This window comes from Lycorma delicatula, chromosome 2 (assembly GCF_047948215.1).
Source record: "Lycorma delicatula isolate Av1 chromosome 2, ASM4794821v1, whole genome shotgun sequence".
Classification (NCBI taxonomy): domain Eukaryota; kingdom Metazoa; phylum Arthropoda; class Insecta; order Hemiptera; family Fulgoridae; genus Lycorma; species Lycorma delicatula.
In genome coordinates, this window is record NC_134456.1 from 219,351,365 (window position 1) to 219,372,354 (window position 20,990).

The window sequence follows — 20,990 nt, forward strand, 5'->3', positions numbered from 1 at the left end:
AATACTTTTCAATAAAAGAAATGGAATTTTATTAACATCGACTTTTTGAGAAACAAAAGGTGATGACAAAGAATTGTACAGAGATTTAAAGTCTTTGAAATCATGTACCTCTATATTAGTCACAGAATACTTTACTGAACACAATCTGATGAACTGCTGCCAATTCCATGGCATTAATATGGCCAATGAACTCATTTTTTGTCTTTTCCTTTCTATTAAAGCGTGTACTGTATCTGCTTCCAAGTGGGTATGATCTTTGAGTAAAAAGTTTTGGTTAATACACTTAATTTGTGGATACTTATGCAGAATGAAGAAAAAACACATTGCGACTATAAGATTCTTATTCTGACTGTAGAAATTATCAGACCATATTGTCAGCTCATTTATTGTAGAATTTGGTACATTCTGATCAACCCACTTAAGAATGCAGGACGCTATCTTATTTCCTCCTCTTCTTCCTTTTGACTCTCCCCACATCATGCAGGATGCCGATTTATTTGTACCATCATAAATTGTGAAATCTAAAATCCATAATTTTTGTTTATAAAAATTAATGCTGTTTGTTAAGATTGGTATTGGCAAACATTTTTAAAGATCTACTGTTAAAAATTTATCCTCTTGATTTCCTTTTGCCGCCTCCATATCAGAGCTTTTTAAATTATATCGCTTTTTAGAATCTGCTATGTGCAATCCGTATTCTTTTTGTAATTTCTCTTTTTCTTGTCGATTAGGGGCACTTCGAATTTGAGCATTGAAAGAATTACAGGTATCACAATTATCAGAAGATAGTGTTTTAAATGAAATATTAAATTTAGTATTAAAAATATGACTGTATAACTATTCTTTTGCTACATTTTCTTTGGGTATTTGGTGTTCTTTACAAAACTCTAAATATAAATTATACATGCCTGTAAGAGACAAGTCTGGCCCAAAAAAATTTTTCTTAGCTTTTTCTCTTGAGTAATGACTCTCAGGTATTGAAGAAATATGCTGAATAAAATTTGTAATAACACTTTCTGGAGTTTTGTTACTTGGTGTTTGCCTTCCTCGTTGGTCTCTCTGTATTATTCCACTTGTCTCTTCTTTTTTAAATGTTATCACTACCACAGAATTAGATATACTAAGCGTATTTAAGAACATTATTTTACACACTCTTATTTCAGTCTTCGAATTCTAAAATTGTATACTAACGAATTTGTTTTTTCTCTCAACCCATCTTTGCTTTGGTTTCTTTCTTTAGGTTTGACCTGTATACATGATCTAATAAATTGTCGTTTTATGTCATAATCTTTCTTATCATCCCAGTACAAATCATAAATCATTTTTCTATTATGTTCTGTTATTTTTTCATAACATTTCATTTGGCACTGACAAGGTGGTTTCATAACTCTTTCAGGAATAACCGTACCCTTTTTGGACACGTAACTTTGTCCTGATAAATATTTTATTTTCCTCTGGTTGCATTACCATAATTCTGGATTTCTTTGTCTAATGTTAGATTTTCGCACAATTTCCCGAGTTTTTCTATGTATTGAAACATTTACATCTTGAATTTTCTCAGCCGTATTTCTGCCATTTCTTTTAACATGGGCTTTATTGTCTGATTCGGAAGAATAATCAATATCATTGGGTGGTACGTAATCTTCATCTGCTGATGTGTCATCTGGCTCACTGCTACTCAAAAACAAGTTTGTATATAGAATGGTTATTTCACCTCGTTCTTCATTTTTAGTATTATTAAGTTAATTACCAAAAATGTCTAAAAATAAAAAGAAAAGGTCTTCATAATCAACTAATATCACATAAAAATTATGATTTTTGATGATTATTAATTGAAGTTAATAGATTTACTACGTCTAAGGTGAGGAAATGTACTGATACCGCAAATAATGGTACTACTAAAAACAGCATTTTTTCAGTTCAGATTAGAAAAAAATTATATTTTTTGAGTGATACAATTTCTTAATAAGGTAAAATTAACTTGCAAACAGACAGATTGTGGGTTTTGAATAATGATAAACATATAAAATTGACCCAATAACATTAATGTCTGATGCATTCATTAGCATATTGTGTCAAACAAATATTTTTCTTAAAATACTGAATAAATGTACATGTTTTTCAATATACAACGAATATCATTATATGCATACAGGTACATACACCTGTATGATACATCATGTCTTGATGTACATCAAGATGGCAAGCAATTAAGTAAGAAGTTATCCCTAATTTGCTTAGAATGCGGTTTCCTTCCTTTGTTATTTTACTTGTATAAGTTGTTCCAACTTACACAAATAACTAACTAAAATATTATTTTTCCATAAAATTTTTATAATTAATAATATTACCCTATTAAAACATTATTCTCTCAGACTTAATCTAAGACCCAAGCTACATATATGCCTCATGATGGCCTCGCAACTGGTCAAAGCCTAGGCGACCACATTATCAATTTCAGACTTTGTCGTTTGATGGATACAAGTTGCGAATAGCTACAATAATCATCATGAGATGCAGACCACTGGAGCTTTACGCAATTGAACTTAATAATAACTAATATTATTTTTATTCTTAAAAAGCTGAAAATCATTTTAATTTAATCTCCAGATGGAGAATTAGTTTTGAAGACCTTTTCAATATTAATAATTTTATAACACTTTCTTGCTATATTTACCTTTGTTGCGGACCATGACAATTTCCTTAAGTTTTTGCTGATTTTCTTCAGAACTATTCATAATTTTATCAGTTCTTGTTAAAAAACACAATTTTTTATCACTATCACTCATTTTAAAAATTAAAAAACAAAAAATAATAGATAACAGAACAATCGATAGATTGTTCTGTTATATTCTCCTTCTTTATTTTTATATTTTCTTCTTTCTTCCATTTTTTGTATAATTTCTTATTTTACCCAAGGTATCTTTGCCCTGGTGTCTTGATAAAAACCGATTCCTTTCTTTGAAGCTTCTCTCATAGGTGATTTTATCCTTGACCACATTTCCTCTGCTGGTTCATTTTCCATTTCACTCACTTTTAATCTCCCTATTCCCTCTATATTCCATTTACCTTGATTGAAATTTGAATTCTTTTTAAACTTATTTCCATTTCCATCACTAACTCTTTGCATCCTTAATATGATCACTTCCTATGTTGGGTCCTGAAAGCCCATTTGCCTTCTTAACAGCGTTCCTGTGTCTTTCAACCAAAAAAATTATCTATCTGAAAGCGGGATCCAGCTATTGGTTAATTTTGTCCAAGTATATCTTCATTTACGATTCATAAAAAACGTATTTGTATTTATAATGAATTCATTATGAATGTTAATTGCTACAAATTACTTCGTAATTTGCGTTCTCTAGTCAAAATTCATCCACTTTGTCTCCTCTTTCATTTTGTGTTCCTAATCCAAACTTGTCCACTGTCTTTTCATCTTCACCTTCTTCCACCACTGCATTCCAGTCTCTCATAATTATTTTACAGCAGTCCTGCTCATTTTCTAATAACTCCTCAATATTATTGTACATCTTTATCCTTATACTCTGATGTTGGCATGTACACCTGAACTATTACTAAACTTTTGGCAGCATTCCAATCCTTAAAGCCATTATTCTGTCATCCAGATAAATTGCTGTACTGTTTTTTATAATTATTCTTACTCTGTTTTTTCTTCATTTAATTCCTGATTAATATAAGCTTTCTTTCTTTTTTTCCTGTTTAGCCTCCGGTAACTACCGTTTCGATAATACTTCAGAGGATGAATGAGGATGATATGTATGAGTGTGAATGAAGTGTAGTCTTGTACATTCTCAGTTCGGCCATACCTGAGATGTGTGGTTAATTGAAACCCAACCACCAAAGAACACCGGTTCTTTGTTCCGGTAGATTGTATCCACAATCTAGTATTCAAGTCCATGTAAAAATAGCTGGCTTTACTAGGACGTGAACGCTGGAACTCTCGACTTCCAAATCAGCTGATTTGGGAAGACGCGTTCACCACTAGACCAACCCGGTGGGTTGATTAATATAAGCTAACTTCACTTCTTCTCAAATCTCCTCTTCCTTCCCATCTTAAGCCTACTATATCCAATCTGTTTATTTTTATCTCCAAGTTTTGCAACCTACCTGATGACAGCAATCCTCACATTCCATGTACTTATTCTCTACTACTTTGTCTTTTCTATCACACTCCTGCTCTCCTGCTACTTTTTCTCCTAGAGATCCGAATGGGAAGTCATCTTACCTCTGGAATATCATCATCATGGTGCCTGACTAGGAAAAAATAATACAGTGGAATTCTGTTGTCTTCTGTATCCTAATGCTGTTGACTTCCTATATCAGACTCTTCCACCTTTGGGTGTGACTTCACTCCCAGGGCAATAGAGTGGTGCTCCAAATCCCTACCACTCATCCAACCTCTGAAAAGGCTGTTGGCACTTGTAGGGTGAAGCTCCTTATTGCAGAAATTGTGTGGTCCCTTTATTCATTTGCTGCTTGTATATACTAACCAATTTTAATGTATACAATCGTTGCCCCCTCTCTGCCATAGGGAGATGAATTTCAGGATTTTCCATTAATGATTCCAAGATGTAGTTGGCATTTCTTAGATTTTCTAATACTTATATATGTATATATAAACAAAGATCATGTGTTTCCAACTTACACATCTGAATGAAATTGTTTGAGAGTATTCCAGGCAAGAATTCTTAAGCAGCGTCATATCTATTTTTTAGGTTGTAATTAAAAAATAGTAATCTGTATAGACATTACAACAAAGTATCACTGCTTTTGCAACTGTGCCGAGAGTATTAATCAGCAAATACTTGCTACCATTGCATCAAAACTGATTGTGGGGAAAAAGAGCAACATTGGCATGCAGTGTAAAATCTTTGTTTTTTACTAGTGAAAGTTATTTATTATTTTTGATATTTTAGATAACTAACATCTCTGTTTTTTCATTAAGTCTCTTTTGAGACTTTTTAAAAATAAATTATTAATATGAATAATGTGTTTATTTTTTAATTTAGTGTACTTTTTCCCTCTAAAAAATACTATTTTTCATGTTTTGAATCAATTTAGCATAGATTGTATATTTCTGTTTGTTCAATAGTTCATAAAAATTTTGAAATAAAAATTACATTTTTTCTTCAAAATTACAACTAATAGCTTTAAAAGATTCATAATCAAAAGGAAATATTAAAGGTTGAATGAAATTCATTTTATGTTTCGAATGTATTTATTATCACTGAGCACTTAGTTTAAAAGTTATTAATATCACATTGACAGGTATTTAGAGTAACCAAAAACATTTTATGAAATCATAAAAATACATATTAATTTTCAGTCTTTTGTAAACTACATATATCTCTTAAGATTTTTGTACTACAATTTGAATCATACTACTTTACACAGTGTTTTCTTTTTAATTCACATTTTCATTATTGTTTTACCTTAATATGAATAAATTGTAAAAGTAATCTGTTTTTTTAAGGATTTCCTGCAATTGAAAGAGTATCTCTTATAAATGATTCACTGGTGTCTGTTACATTTTCATTATATGTGTTAAGTGATGGATTTGAAAAATCTGTTACTTGCAATGATTTTGCTGCAAAACAACATAAAGGACCACTTCCTAGACATCCAAAAGAATTTATTATCAGACCAAGTAAAGGAACAATCGATGCAGGGTCTTGTATACCTATTGAGGTAAATTTCAATGTTAAAATAATTCTGCTACTTTCTGTTGTATATTTATATAAAATTTTTTTTTGAAGTCCATTTTAAGATTCATATTCCTCTGTACTATTAAACAAATTTAAATAAATAACTTGATCCACCAAGTACAGAATAAAATTAAATTAGGTTGGATGACACTTACTTTATATCATTATATATTTCACAGTTTTCTCACATCTTCAGTTGATCCAGTATTTTAATTGTTCACATAAAATTACATCAACTGAAGATGCGAGAAAATCGTCAAACTATCTTGTAAAGGTAAGTGTCATTCCTATTTAATTTAATTTTATTCTGTACTTGGTGGATCAAGTTGTTTATATAAAGTATAAAAATTTATTTTAATTATTATATATTTGTAATTTATTTTCTATTCATTGTTGGACCAAGGCATTTTTGTTTCCAGTGTATACGTATATTAAATTCTATCTAAATGGAATCATTGAAACATCAAAACGCTGTCACAGTTTTGAAGGTTTTTACTTTGTATTAGTGAGTTGGGAAAAGATTAAAACTCGCTCACTATATTTAATTGGTTTTTAGTAAAAAAAAATGGCTATTAAAATAATAATGTTCAGAAAAATTATATGAAATTATAAATTTCATCAAAAACAAACTGGTTTGATGAAATTTATACAGACTAAAATTTATACTGCATTTATTTGCAGTATACGTACTAAAATTAATCAACACCTTTATTTACTATGTTTTAGTACGCAAATATTTATTTGAAAGTAACCTGCAAAATAACCCAGTTTCATCACCATTATCCATTTACTTATTACTTCATATCTATAAAAAGCAACATATGTTTGTTTACTCCTTTACTACTTTACTGACCTTACACAATCTTGATTCCATGTAATGTTGTCTTGTTTTTGAAATACTCTAACTTAATAATTGTTTTTGTATTTATTTCTTCCCAATGATTCTCACTTCTCTTAAATCATAAGTTTGAATAATTTGTTGTAAATTCCTTTTTCTGATGCCCTTATAAACCACTTCCAAACAGTGCAGTTAACTTCTCTTAATACCAGACACTTTTAGATTTCCTGGCAGTTTTGTAGTGGTTTTAATGGATAAAATACTTCTCAATCATTTTCAGAAATTTTATTTATTTTGCCCTGTTTTTTTGTTCCAGCTTACAATGATATATTGTGCACTCTACTTCTTATTACATGTATGTTATCTTATTATTACATATTACATGTGTTTTGTGTTTTGCTGTAGTGTTATTTTAAAATGCTGTAAGAAAGAAATTATATGTATATATAAATATATATATATATATATACATTATGGTTTTGGCTCTCATTGGAACAATTCTAGTCAGTGTTTGGAAGATTATTTCTGAAAGATTTTCTTCTTTGCCCAATACTTTTATTCTTTTAGACCTCTGGAATCTTTGTTCATCTGTGATATTGTAATTTCTTTGTTTCAGAGTTTTGATTTTTAGTTTTGTTTTATTGTTTTTAAGGATAATCTTTTCTTCCCTGTTCAAAATCTGTTCTTTTTTCATTTTAAGTTCTTTAAGGTCTTCTTTTATTTCTTTTAGATAGTTGTTTTTATCTTTATTTTTTTGTTGATAGGTTAGTAGTTTCTTGGTTAACCTTTCTTCTGGGAGCCATGCTAGATGACTATAGAAGACGACTCTTCTTTTCCTCATGATGTTCAATAAGGGTTCGTTCTCTTGATAAAGGATTTCATTTGGGAGACGTCTGTATTTTTCATCGACTATTATGTTTTTTGCTAATAATTGTTCTTAAAATTCTTCTTTCCACTTTCTGAAGTTCTTCTGTTCTGTTTTTGCTTCTAAGATTGAATAGTGTGTTTCACATGCATAGCTTACTTCTGGTCATGTTATTGTGTTGTAATGTCTAATTTTTGTCATTGTTGAGAGGCACTTCTTTTTGTTTATGGGCTATGTTAGTTTTTGTTCAAGTCTGAGTTTATTGATTCCATTTTGGATTGTTGGTTTTTCATTTATGTTTCTTGATATTATTTGTATGAGGTATTTAAATTTTCCTGTGGTTTTTATCACTTGTTGGCTGTTAAGGATGATGTGATTTGATTTATTCTTGGTGATGAGCGTCTTTCCCTGCAATGTTTTGGAAGGTTTCTATTTGTTTTTTGGTTTCTACCTAAATTTTTGACAGCAACACAAGATCATCTGTGAATGCTAGATAATTCAATTTTGTTTCCCAATTTTGAATTCTTTGTTCTGCTTTAATGAGATTATTAATTTTGTGTGGAGTCCAAATACGTTAAGGGTGTTTAGTACAGAATCTCTATGGAAGTCATATCATATGCTTTTTTGAAATCTATGAATGATACATTAAATTTTTAATTCTTTTCTTTTGATGGTGAATTATCCATTTTAAATTTATTTATTCCGAACAGCATCTTCCCGTTATGAAATCTCCTTGATATTATCCCAATTCCTTGTCTAGTTGGCCTTGTATTCTCCATAAATGAATTTAAAAAATATCATGTAGGGGTTATATTGAGAAGGGAGATTCCTCTGTAATTGTTGGAATCTGTCTTGTCTCCTTTCTTGTACAGAGGGTGGATTAAGGATGTGTTCCAACTCTTGGGCAGTTCATCTGTATTCCAAATTTCTACTAAATGTTTGCGGAGATTTTTGATTGTTTGATCATTAGCAATTTTCCACAGTTCTGCTGTTAATTGATTTTCTTCTGCAGCTTCATAATTTTTAGGGGAACCTATTACTCTGATCTTACTTCTTTTATGGTTGGAGGGGCTATATTTTCCAAAGGTGTTTTATTTTTTGTTTGAAGGTCAAAATTTAAGAGGTTTTGAAAGTAATATGCTAATATTTCTGCGTTCGTGTTATTGTGTGCCAGTTTCTCTTCCTTATTTTTAAGCATTAGGGTTGGAGGGGAATATTTAGAAAGGTAGGATTCAAAGTTTTATAAAAATTTCTGTTAATTTTTGTTAATTCTTCTTCGACAGTATCTAGGATAGATTTTTGATGCTTGCACTTGGCTCATGTATGTTTTTTGCTGCCTTTTTTCCTCTAGCAGGTTTTTTTTTAGGATTCTGTGGTCTTCCTGTTTTGATGGTTTAACCATGCTTGGTAGTATTTTTCTATGATCTCATCACATTCTTTGTTCCATCACTGATGTTTTTTCTTTGTATTTGGATAGTGATTTCTTCAGCGGTCTGTTTTGATTTTACTGGTTCTTCTACTCTGTTATTCAGTAGAATTTAGTTGATTCTCTGAATGTATGTTTGTTTATTATTTTTATGGGGCTCTATTTTCTTTTTTCTTGGATTTGTTATTGCTTTTAGACTTTGTTTTTGGGGTTAGTTTTATTTTTTTTAGAAATAATCCGTTATGTCAACTCCTCTTAATACTTTTTACATTATAGAATTCAAACTGATAATTTTTGTCCATTGCTACATGGTCTAGTTGGTATTCCATGCCAGTAGGTTTGGGGTGTTTCCAAGTTATTAGTTTGTTTATTTTCTTCTTAAATCATGTAGTCTTCAGGATTAGATTATTTCCTTGGTAGCGCTTTATTAATCTTTACTCCATTCCTATTTGTATGTTTATGTGCTGCCCATCTTCTTGTAATGTTTTGGAATTTCTTTTCTGGGCCAATTTGTCCTTTCCCAAATTCTCCAGTATTTAATTTCTCTTTTGCTTTTATATTTTTATCGTTTGTTGGGACATGGGCATTTATTATCGTGTAGGTCTTATTCGTAGCTTTAAAGATCAAGGTTGCATGTCAAGGGGATGTTGAATTGAAGCTAATAATTGAGTCACTTATTTTGGATCTAACCATAAATTCTACTCCAAGTTGCGGGCATCCTTCATTACTTTCCTTCCTGGTGAACCCTTTTATATTCTGTATCCTATTGACTCAAAAGATTCAGTGTCTGTATTTCTAATTTCTTAGAGGGCAACAAGATCAATAAAATTAAGAATTTTGTTGATCTAAAAAATCTGTCAGGTGCTTCAATTTTCTGGTTTTCAGAAGGGAATTTACATTTAGTGTAGCTAAGTTTGAAAACTCGTTATATTTAAGTTTTTGTCTTGTCGCTGTTGTCATTGATTCCAGACTCTTCGACCTATTCGTTGTCTTTCAGGCAATGACCCACCAAATCTGAGTGCCATCTTTTCTGGTAATTGCCAGACAATGGAGTTTCCTAAAAGACTTTTCCATCTCTTGATTTTCAGGTCGTCAACCTTTATGGAAATAATTTCATGTTAAACAACTCCAGAAGTGATCCAGGGAGGGATTAGATTTTGTTCGCTCTAAATAACTTCCAACATTATTTCTAGATTTATCCAGGTGCACCATGTGGAGGTTTGAATTAACTTAATGTTGATAGATGTTAAGGGGGTTGGAGAAAAATTGTCAGTTTCGAATCATTGCACCCAAAATCTATATTATTGTAATATACTTTATTTTTACTTTTAAAATTAATTTTTTTTTGTAGCATTTTATTGCTGTTGATAAACCAAAATAATAATATGATATTAAAATTAAACAAACAGAATTCAAATGAAAATAATAAAAAAAAGAATGTTATTTTAAAAACTACAAATTGTTCAAAACTTAGCACTTGTGAATCACTAAATATTCATTAACTTAGTCGAATTCTGAAGAATAGAATATTTGTATATGTAATAAAGAACACTAATACTGTTAAATAATTACTGAAAAAATTGAGCAACCATTGTCAAATTGTGCTCAATAACACTAAAAAAATTATCTCCCATCAATGTAACAAGTTTTTCCTTCATTCAAACAAATATAATCGTATGATTAAAAGTAAACATTCTAAAATAAAAAGTGAAAAACTTCCTGTTGCACATGAGGAAAGTTTATGCCTTATCAAAAGTTGTACATTCTGACCAGAACTTTTAATTTTTTTATGCTTTCTCAGTTTTCCTGGTTACTGAGAGACTGTTTTTTGTTTGTACTATAAAATGTATCTGCGCGCATATTATCATTCTGTTGTGCCACAAATTATAATCTGATTTCTTGTTAACAAAGGTGTCAAATCCTACGATATTTTTATTTAATTCCAGGCACAGTTCAGAGATGCTACTCTGTCAAAAGCTCAAGTGTTTAATTGGCAAAAAAATGTTAAAGTGGCTGTGATGCAGTGAAGAACAGAAGTCAAAAATGTAGTCCACAGACCAATGGCAGTGATGACAACATTCCGGCTGTTCGATTTATGAAGTGTGAATGCCGCATAACCATTGCTAAAATTGTATAAGAGGTGGGAGTATGCATACAATGTTGTCAGACACTGTTGGATACATTAAAGTGTCGATGAGGTGGGTTCCATGTCTTCTTGCTGAGGCACAGAAAAATGTCTGGAAAGATATCTAATAATTCTTCTGAATAACTTTGAGAATGAAGGAGAGACATTTTTTAACCATATTGTGGCCTTTGTCGAAATATGGGTCCACCATTATATCCCAGAAAGCAAGAAAACGTATGGACTAGAAGAAAAGTAGGGAGTGGACAAAAATCAAGGCCAAGAAATTCTTGTCCTCTGGAAAAGTTCTGGTAACTCTGTTTTGGAACTCAGTGTGCTGCTGATTGATTTCCTGCACTAACAAAGGATAGTAAATGTAGTATACTACTGCCAGTTGTGGATGATGTTAGGGCTGCTTTTTGCAATGTCCTCCTTCTCCATGACAATGCACGGCTGCATAAAGAAGCTCAGACTTGCAAAAAACTCTAAAATTCATTGGTCATCCACCATATAGTCCAGACTTTACAAGTGATTTCCACATGTTTGATTTGCTGAAAGAAACTTCAGAACGGGAAATTTATTGTTTTAATTAAGCGTAAAAAGATTTAATTAAAATTAAAAATTAAATGTTGTGATAAAATAAAAAATATAAGTTGACCTTGAAATTTTTATTTATAGTAGTGGTCCAAATTATTAGTTTTGTTTATTACTATTCTTACTTACTACTATAGTGTTATTTATTATTGTGAAAACTAACATTATTAGTGTTTGGGTCCAACATTACACTGTTTAAAGTTTGTTATTGGGTGTACATTACTACCATGATTTTTCAGTTTTTACAACTTTGCTTTTAATTAAATAAGAAAGGCATTTATCAAGAAATGGTTTTTGCCATCATTTTTCACAAATTTTTACATCAAAATTATTTATCACATGTGTCCAGCTACCTGTTTAAAAAAAAAGTTTGATCAATATGGCAGATGGCACTTGTGTAGCTCAGTTATTTTTATTTCAATCAGTAGTCAGCTGTAAACAACAATAGTTTAGATATTTTGTTGTTTGTATTCGTCCATTTATAATGAGTGCTACTATTCGTAATTCTGCCAATTGTGAAGTATGAGGAGTAATCCAATTTTTAATGGGAAAAACAATTCTGTGGCTGAAATTGAATTGTTTGATTACATTGATACCAGAGATGAAACCTGGATTTCTTATTCAAATGTTGAGACAAAGCAGCAGTTGATGGAATACAAACATTCATTATTTGCTTGACCAAAGAAATTCAAACCAGAATGTTGGGTGAAGAAGCTTATGGCTATTGTTTTTGGAACAAAAAGAGTCAAATTTATGATTACAGAACTTGTTAATGCCAATCTGTATTGTGAAATGTTAAAAATCTTAGAAGAGCTATAAAAAAAAATATGACATGGAATGCTATCCCACAGATTATTTTTTTTTTTTGCAAGACAATAACCGGTTACGCACAGCAAATCTTACAGTGTGGAGATTGGGAAATCTTCAGTCATCCACCTTATAGCCCTAACTTCGCGTCCAGCAGTTATTTTCTTTTTCTTCACCTTAAACAGTGGCTTGCATCACAAAGGTTTGGCAGTAGGGACAAATTGAATAAGCACTACTGCATAGTTTAAGTCACTGGTGGCAGAATTTCTTAAAGAGGGGATGAAGAAGCTAGTGAAATACTATTAAAACTGTGTTGAATTTGGATGCAGTTATGGGGAAAAGTAGTAAGCAAATATAATTTTTAAGTATTATCAATAAAAATTTGTTCATATTTTTCAATTTTGTTTTTATTTCATAATGGATATTACTTTAAAAATATGCCTTGCATATAATAAATTCAAATTGTTGTACGATGTCAGTATATCTCTATAAAAAAAATGTTCTCTTTATGGTGTTTTAGAAGCCTTTTTTTAAACCAAATAACTTTAATCTGCTATTCATTATAATTTGAATTGTTGAATTGCTTTTAAAACGTTTATAGATTTAAGTTTATTAATTTTTTTTTATTATTGCATTTTATAGTAGACATTTTACTTCAGAATAAGAAATTCTTATAATTTTGAGGTTCATATTAATATTAAAATAGCTTAAATTTAGGTTTCTTTTATTTTTTCAGATAGAATTAACAGCCAATTCTGCTCGTTCATTTACTACTTCATTAATATTAGACCTGGTTAACACTGGGGAAACGGTGATGTTGACTGTTAAAGGATCTGCTGCTCTTCCTTCTATAGATTTTTCACCTAAACATATTAATTTACCATTTTGTTTTATTAACCATTCTTATCATCAAAGTGTTAAAATAGAAAATAAATCTGATGTTGCAGGTTATTTTTACATTGTACCTCAAGAGGTGAAGTTATCTCTGCTCTCTACTAAGTTGTTAATATTTTACTAGTTTACATGTTGTTAGATACAGGCTGGCTATTCATAAAAGATCTTTGCAAATTTTAATATTAATTGTCCAGATGTTAAAGGCCAGTACTATTTAAAAGAAATATTTCTGTTGAAAAAAATATAAGAATGCTGTTTAATTTGTTTGTATGTTAAATTTGGAAATTACCTAAAAGCATAAACAGAAATTATACTTATTTCCCTTAGCAGCTATGCATCCTCAAAAGAAATTCGAGTGTTTTATATAATTGAAGTTGAATCCCTATGATTCAGTCAAGTTTTGAACTCTCTCAGATTATCATATTATCACAGCATACTACTCATGCTTGGCATAAAAAGTATTTGATAATAAATTAATCATTTATTCTGATTGGTACACAATAATAGATTTATATTGAAAATGCCAAAGATAAATTATAAATATAAAAACATAAATTATAAGATTAAAAAAATAGATGCAATTAAATTTTATATTATTTCAAATATAAACTAATGAAATAATGTTAGGTAAACAGATTAAACATAAAAGATTACTAAAAATAATTAACTATTCTAAAATTATTTTGAGTAAATTTTTTATGTTCACATTGATAATAGAAAAAACAGATTTAAAAAAAGAACTTTAATTAGTATTATATAAAAATTCATTGATACAGTAACATTGTTTCTTTAAAAGAAAATCTTTTCACTGTATTTTAATAAATGCTAGAAGTTTTTAAAATGGTTCAGTAATTTATTAAAAATGGGAACACAAGCATAAATATTCTATTGGTCTTTTTTGTAAGTATTGTGTTAATGCAAAAACAGTTCTGTCGTCGGTTTAGTTGGTGTTATTGTTATTTTTTAGAATGTATGCCAATTCTTTTTAGCAAAGATTGTGCATTCATAAATATTACAATCTTAAGGATAAGTTAACATATTTAATCTTCTAATATTGGTTTATGCAATTTATATTTATGGGGCAGATAATGACTTTACATCTCATTTTTGTATCTTAAAAACTCATTTTGACTTTTTGAAGAAAGTCAAAGAGATGACATTATATTTTATGTTTGGGTGTTTGGGTATATAAAGGAATGTGTTTAACACTTATGGGCTGCTTACTGTATCTGTTGGTAATGTCAAACTAGTGCAAGAATAATTTCTTCAATATCTTCTCAACATGAAAAGCACTGCATGAGTGTAATCTTCCTTGCTAGAGTTTTCATCATTTGCTAATTCGTTCTTACAAACTTCAAATAGTACAAGAAATCGTACTCTGTCAGATAACTGATAAGAATTTTGTGCTTTACTATGCTTTATTATTTGGAAGATAGACAGTTTTCTTAAAAAAAAAATAGCTTTTTTTGATAAGGCTACTTCTTATGTATCAGGTGAAGTAAATAAATAAAAATTACCATATTGAGCTTTGAAAGGCTTCATACACTTCACTACTGAACACTGTTCGTTGCCCAAACATTAATGAGCGACGTTTGTTTACTCATAAATTGTGATAACATTTTTCTTTGTTGAAGAAACTGAATTATACCATGCCATAACATACTGAAAAACTTTGCCTATCCTCAACTGCAAAAATTACAACATATATTGCATCTCAGCTTGGATATCACATAATATGATTTCAGCAAGGAAGTGGACAAGTCAAGTACCATTCTTGACATGTAATGTTTTATATGATTGATAATTTCTTTTTATGAAATTTTGTTAAGGATCATGTTTACCACTCTTAGTAAGTTTGTTGTTGAAAATTTGAAGGTCAGACTCATAGTTGCATTTGCTAATATTGATATGCTACTTTACACTTGAATTAGGACTACCGTTAAACCCAATTTGTGTGTTAATGTCAATGGAACACATGTTGATTGCTTCTCGAGTTATAATCGTATTATCTACAATTATTTATTGTAATTTTAATTAACAAGTTTATTATGATCAGTTTTGTGTGTAAAGATCTTTTGCAAACACTTGTGTTGTTTAATACTTTTGTATCTGTTTCTGTTGTAATATTTTTTTTTTTTTTTTTTGTAAATCTATTAGTTACTTTTTGCTGTTTGATGCAGAACTTTATCCGTACATTTTAATGACATTGACATGTTTTTAAGAAATGAGAATCATTGTCAACAGTTGCTTATATAATTAAGTTGAGCTGATTAACAGAACTATCATGATTATTTTCATCTGTTTCATAAATAGTGTCAATGTACTAATCTGTCAAGAGTTATTTATTTTTTTATTTGTTTTACCAAGCACGGGATGTTTTGAGTTGTGTTAAGAATTTCTGTTATATGTTGAAGTAACTTAGAAGTAGCTATAATTATAGTTTTAATATCCTCAACATTTTTTTTTCTTTGATAGTTGTTTTAAATGAGCTACCGTGTTTGTGATGTTTTTTATTTGTGAAGTAGAAGAAAGAGATACAAAAATATTTTTGCATAAAAAGAAATGATAATTCTTTACAGAACTATAGTTATAGAATGAATGAAAATTTTCAATTTATATTGACTCAGAACCTCTATATAATGGAAGGGCAAGCAGTGATAATTATTTTATTGAAATTCATTGTAGCAGTAAAATAGTTTGGTTAATAAGTATAAAATTTACCATTTTATTCTGACTATAAAAGTAATAGTACATTTACATCAGTGACAATACATGGTTCTTTTCATATTATTAATTATAAGTATTTTAAGTTAAAAAGTTAATATGTATTATAAGTTTTAATATTTCTTTCATTAAAAATCATGTTTTATTGATGTAAGAGAAGTTAAAAGTTTGTTGTACACAATACAGAAGCAGTGAGAAAAAACATAAATGAAAATTGGTGTTCATAAAATGAAAATCATGCATATATGAAATCAAAAATAAGTTGCCTCTGTCTGAAATGAAATCTGAACTCAAAAGCTGACTTTGGCACTAGTCCTAAAGAATTGGAAGAGTTAAAATTGAAGAATTGAAATTCAGAGTTAAAAGTCTGTTTAATTACATTTTGTAAAAAAAAAATATTTCTTATATTCACAATCGTTTTGCTGGTTAGATGCATTGCTGTAGAATTTATTTACATAATAAATATTTTTTCCAAAATCAGTTTTCAAAATATGATAAAGAAATTCTACTCTTAAGATTTGCAATTACAAAAGTTTACACATACAGTCTGTAATATTGAGATGGTTCTGTGCATAATTTGTTGAAATAGAAATAGGTATGTTGTAGTTGGAGAATGATAATTCTCCAATTGCTTATTATTTAAAATAATTTTTTACCCGTGCAAAATAAAATTTATTATGCTAATTATCAAATTTTGATTCATGTGTTTATGCTTACAATCATGCATAAATCTACATTTTTATGTATATTACTGCTTAGTATGTTCCATAGTAGTGAAATTTATGTAAATTTATAACCTTATTTTTCATATGGCAGGTTACTGAAGAAAGATATCTTTTATATAACTTTTCTGTTACTGAAGGAATGATAGAACCTCATCAGACTATTATGGCAGATTTAGAAGTGGTTGTTGCTCAGCTTGGTGAACATAATGATGAAGTAAAGTAGGTTAATTTATCATCTATAACATTTCAAAATACTGTTTAGGAATAATTACTTGTCAGTTGCTGTTATTATAGTTGTAAATAGCAATATTAATGATGGCAATAAAAATATTTAAAAAAAAAATAAAATTATGTCTAGATTAACCCCTAGTTATGTCATAGCACAGAACATAGTTTTTGGTGTTAAAAAAATAATCATTTATTATATGAGTATATTGCAAGCACAATTTGAAGAAATAAGTTGAAAGTCAATAATTTCTTTTTTTCTTTGTTTTATGTCCTATTTCTCAGCACTGCAGAGCAGTTTGATTTTTCTCCTAGTTCAATTTCTTCTTTTTTTGGCAGCCATTACTTCTTATGTATAGTAATTCATATACAGAGTATATCACAAAATTCTCTTGGTAATTTTATAACCTATTCTATTCTTGAAAATAATGGAAAATGTCCATGTAAACATCATGTCCAAAAATGTTTTGCAAGTTATGGCTAGTGAAATGAGGTCATGCTGAAATTTGTGGATGTTAAGTAAGGAACAGATATAGGGATTTCTCATGAATTTTGACCTGAAAAATTGAATAAAATAGTCTCCACAACTGTATTTGAAGTAGTTTTTGAGAAATCTGGGGTGAAAACCAATAAATTGGGGTAAAAAACACCTGTTTTTATGCTTGGTGTACAATAACTTTGTTAAATAGGCAATAAACACATAAAACTTTTAAACAAAACTTGTAGACAAAATTTACTATTACTTGTACATTATGTTGTGTACAGCTGCCTGTTAGTTTTAACAAAGTAGAGGCCTTTCAACTCCCCATCTCATTTAGCCAATTACAACATAAAATGTACAATATTAAATTTCACATCGCTGACTAACTTACTGTATCTGAAAAAGTGCTTGTAAGAAAGAAAGAGAAATTTGTTTGACTGTTTTTTGTTAATTTTTCTTAATTATTTTAGGTGGATTTGTACAACTAGTAGTTGGGTTTTTTGTTTAATAATCAGTTTGTTTATTATCTTCATTGTGTAGACCTACTGATTGTCTTAAATATGGGAGGTGTAAAATTTTATAAATATTATTCAACTACTTTAAAAAAATGCAATATTTCAATTTTTTTGTTTTTAATGGATTTTGAATTTTAATAGATTTCTGAACCGGCGGTCCTCTATATAGCAAGTGCATCTACAATATAATAAACATACATTTGAAAACATGTACACCATGTTTGTAAACATACATTGAAAACATACATTTTATTATCAGGAAAAATTTTCAATCAACTGTCTTAAATGTCAGAAGTGTAAGTTTCTGAAACTTATTCAACTTGTTGCTTGCGAGCTTACTACCAAAGAAAAAATTAAAAAAAATTATTTGAAAAGCTCAAGTGAATCAATATAAAATAAAAGCTCAATCACAAAACAATTCAAATTAAGGGGGGAACAACGAAAAAAATGTACTAGGGCTATGTAGTCTGATTACATGTGCATTATTAAAAATAAAAAATTAACATTAACAATACAAAAAATAATTTTTTTAACATATTAAGCATATCAAAATTATATGGAATCATATATTTTGAATCATGTATATGGAGTCATAGAAAATACATTTCACACTACTCGTCTGTCATATTTAAAAAAATAATAAAAAATAAAATAATTAACATTAACAATACAATAAAATAATTTTTTTAACATTAGTTAAACATATTATTTATATCTAAATTATATGGAATCATATATTTTGAATCATATATATGGAATCATAGAAAACACATTTCCACACTACTCGTCTGTCATATTTAATAAAATAAAAAAATATCTTATCATTAATTTTTCTCTTCATATACAAGATTTTCTCAAGGCAACAAGATTTTCTATACTAGGACGCTTCTTAAAGGCGTTATACGCCCTTTTCATTCTTTTAATAGCTTCACTTATTTCATCGTTCCACCATGGAACGGGTTTTTTCGTAAGTTTCCCAGATGTTTTGGGAATATAGCTCGATGCCGACTCAATTATTGCATTTGTTATGGCGTCGACATCGTCTCCGATAACTCCAGTTGTTTCGGGAGTATCGTTCTAGCTGTGAAGCTCGTCCAGTCTGCCTTTTCAAATAACCATCTTTTAGAAATGGGATATATTGTTCTTGTAACATCAGTTACAATTTGCACCGGGAAATGATCGCTTCCATGCAGATCGTCTATGACATAGGAGCTGTACCTCGGTGCTATCGATCCGCTTATAAGTGCAAGATCTATACAGGACGTCGATCCATCTCTGGCATTGAAAAAGGTTCCTGATCCGTCGTTTAAAATAATAAGTTCTGAATTTATCAGGAACCCTTCCAGTTCTCTTCCACGGGGATCTACTCGATCTGATCCCCAAAGAGAATTATGAGCATTAAAGTCACCCACCAGTAAAACAGGTGGGGGAAGCTCGGAAATTAGTCTTGCTATGTCATCCTTATTCCAATCAAAATACGGCAAGTATATGCTGCAGACAGTGACCTGGAGCGGACGCTTCATTCTAACGGCGACCGCTTGTAGGTTTGTGTTTAGAACAACCGCTTTGGTGGTAGCTCTAGTCGATGTTAATATAGCTACTCCACCTCTAACTCTTATATTTGGCGGTTGATCTCGCCGAAATATATTGAATCCTTTTAATTTAAAATTTTCATTTCGGCGGAAATGTGTTTCTTGCAGACATATACAGATTGGGGTCTACATCATGTACCAAGCGTTGGAGCTCATGGATGTTTGAAAAACATCCATTGATGTTCCACTGTACTATCGACTCACTAATTTTTAATTAAATTATTGTCTGGGTTTTCCTTTCGGCCATCCTTTTTTTCGCTTCTTCTCCATGTTGCGAACAGCAGCATGTTTGCGGAGAAGGTCGTCGCCTGTAAGGCTTCCGGTCTCCGTGTCGGAGACCACCGAAGCCGCCGACGACGACGGACATGGATCGGCGCCGATTGAGAGGCGGCAACCTGGCCACTCCCCGACACGGGGATAACACCGGTCACCACCTGTGGGAGGGGGGACACTCACCCCCCCCTGTGTGATTTTTTGTGGCCTCTGGGGTTTAGAGGCCAACTCAGTTGCTGGAGGCTTTGGAGCCTCCATAACAGTCTCTGTAGGAGTCGCCTTTTTCTTTTCATCAAGAATCTCACTGAGACGGACTTGACATTCTGCTTTGGCATCCGTTTTCTTGAGAGTAAGAGCAACTTTCTGTGTTTTATCTTCAGAAGGCTGTACTAATATCTTTGGCTTTATTGGCTCTTTACTATTGAAAGGTTTCATTTTATTGTCTATAATTCATTCAATCATATTAGCCAAGGTCGGAGCAAGTTTACTTATGAGTTGACCCTCATCGACAGCAACTGGAGCAGTGACAGGAGCGGCAGCCGCAGCCTGAGCGTAAGTTGTTGTTGCTCTAGGCTTACGGGCGTTAACTATTTTCTTTGCATCGAAGTAGCTGACCTTTTGCAGGGTTTTTATTTCCTGCACAGCTACTTCATCTTTGTAGACAGGACAATTCCTTGATCTACAAGAATGCGCTCCTTTGCAATTAATACATGTAGGACGCTCTTTATACGGCTCTCCCTCATGCACCTCTTCACCGCACACGCATATTTGCGGTCTTTCGCATCTAAGAGCGGTGTGGCCAAAGCGTTGGCACTTGAAGCACCTCATAGGCTGTGGAACAAATGCCCGCACATCCAAACGGTGAATCCCCGCTCTTATCTTTTCTGGCAAAGTAGGCCGGTTGAAAGTGAGGACATGAGAAGCTGAGGGTAAGACCTCACCGTTCCTTCTCATGTTCAATCGACGGCACTCTATTACTCCTTGTGCTGCCAGTTCCTCTACAATCTCTTGCTCCGAACAATTTAAAAGATCCCGACAGACCACAACACCCCTTGAGGTGTTGAGCGTGCCGTGGGGATCAACACGTACAGCTAATTCTCCAATTTTCTTCAGTCCTAGAATCTTCTGAGACTGTATATCATTAACAGTCTCTACATGAAGTCCCGTGAAAGTTTTTCTTATTTCT

At 30.9% G+C, this 20,990-nt stretch overlaps 2 protein-coding genes across 2 annotated transcripts in view; both read left to right on the plus strand.

The window, feature by feature from the left end:
- LOC142320373 (hydrocephalus-inducing protein-like) overlaps positions 1-13,516 on the plus strand; it is an 83,814-nt gene extending 70,298 nt beyond the window's left edge. The window contains exons 12-13 of the mRNA XM_075358080.1: positions 5,492-5,706; positions 13,112-13,516. Coding sequence (XP_075214195.1) covers positions 5,492-5,706; positions 13,112-13,393 — 497 coding nt within the window. The 3' untranslated portion in view covers positions 13,394-13,516. The remainder of the gene's footprint in view (positions 1-5,491; positions 5,707-13,111) is intronic.
- A 1,586-nt stretch (positions 13,517-15,102) lies between these two features.
- The window catches only part of LOC142320066 (hydrocephalus-inducing protein homolog), a 95,554-nt gene continuing 89,666 nt past the window's right edge, over positions 15,103-20,990 (plus strand). The window contains exons 1-2 of the mRNA XM_075357742.1: positions 15,103-15,144; positions 16,810-16,937. Coding sequence (XP_075213857.1) covers positions 15,103-15,144; positions 16,810-16,937 — 170 coding nt within the window. The remainder of the gene's footprint in view (positions 15,145-16,809; positions 16,938-20,990) is intronic.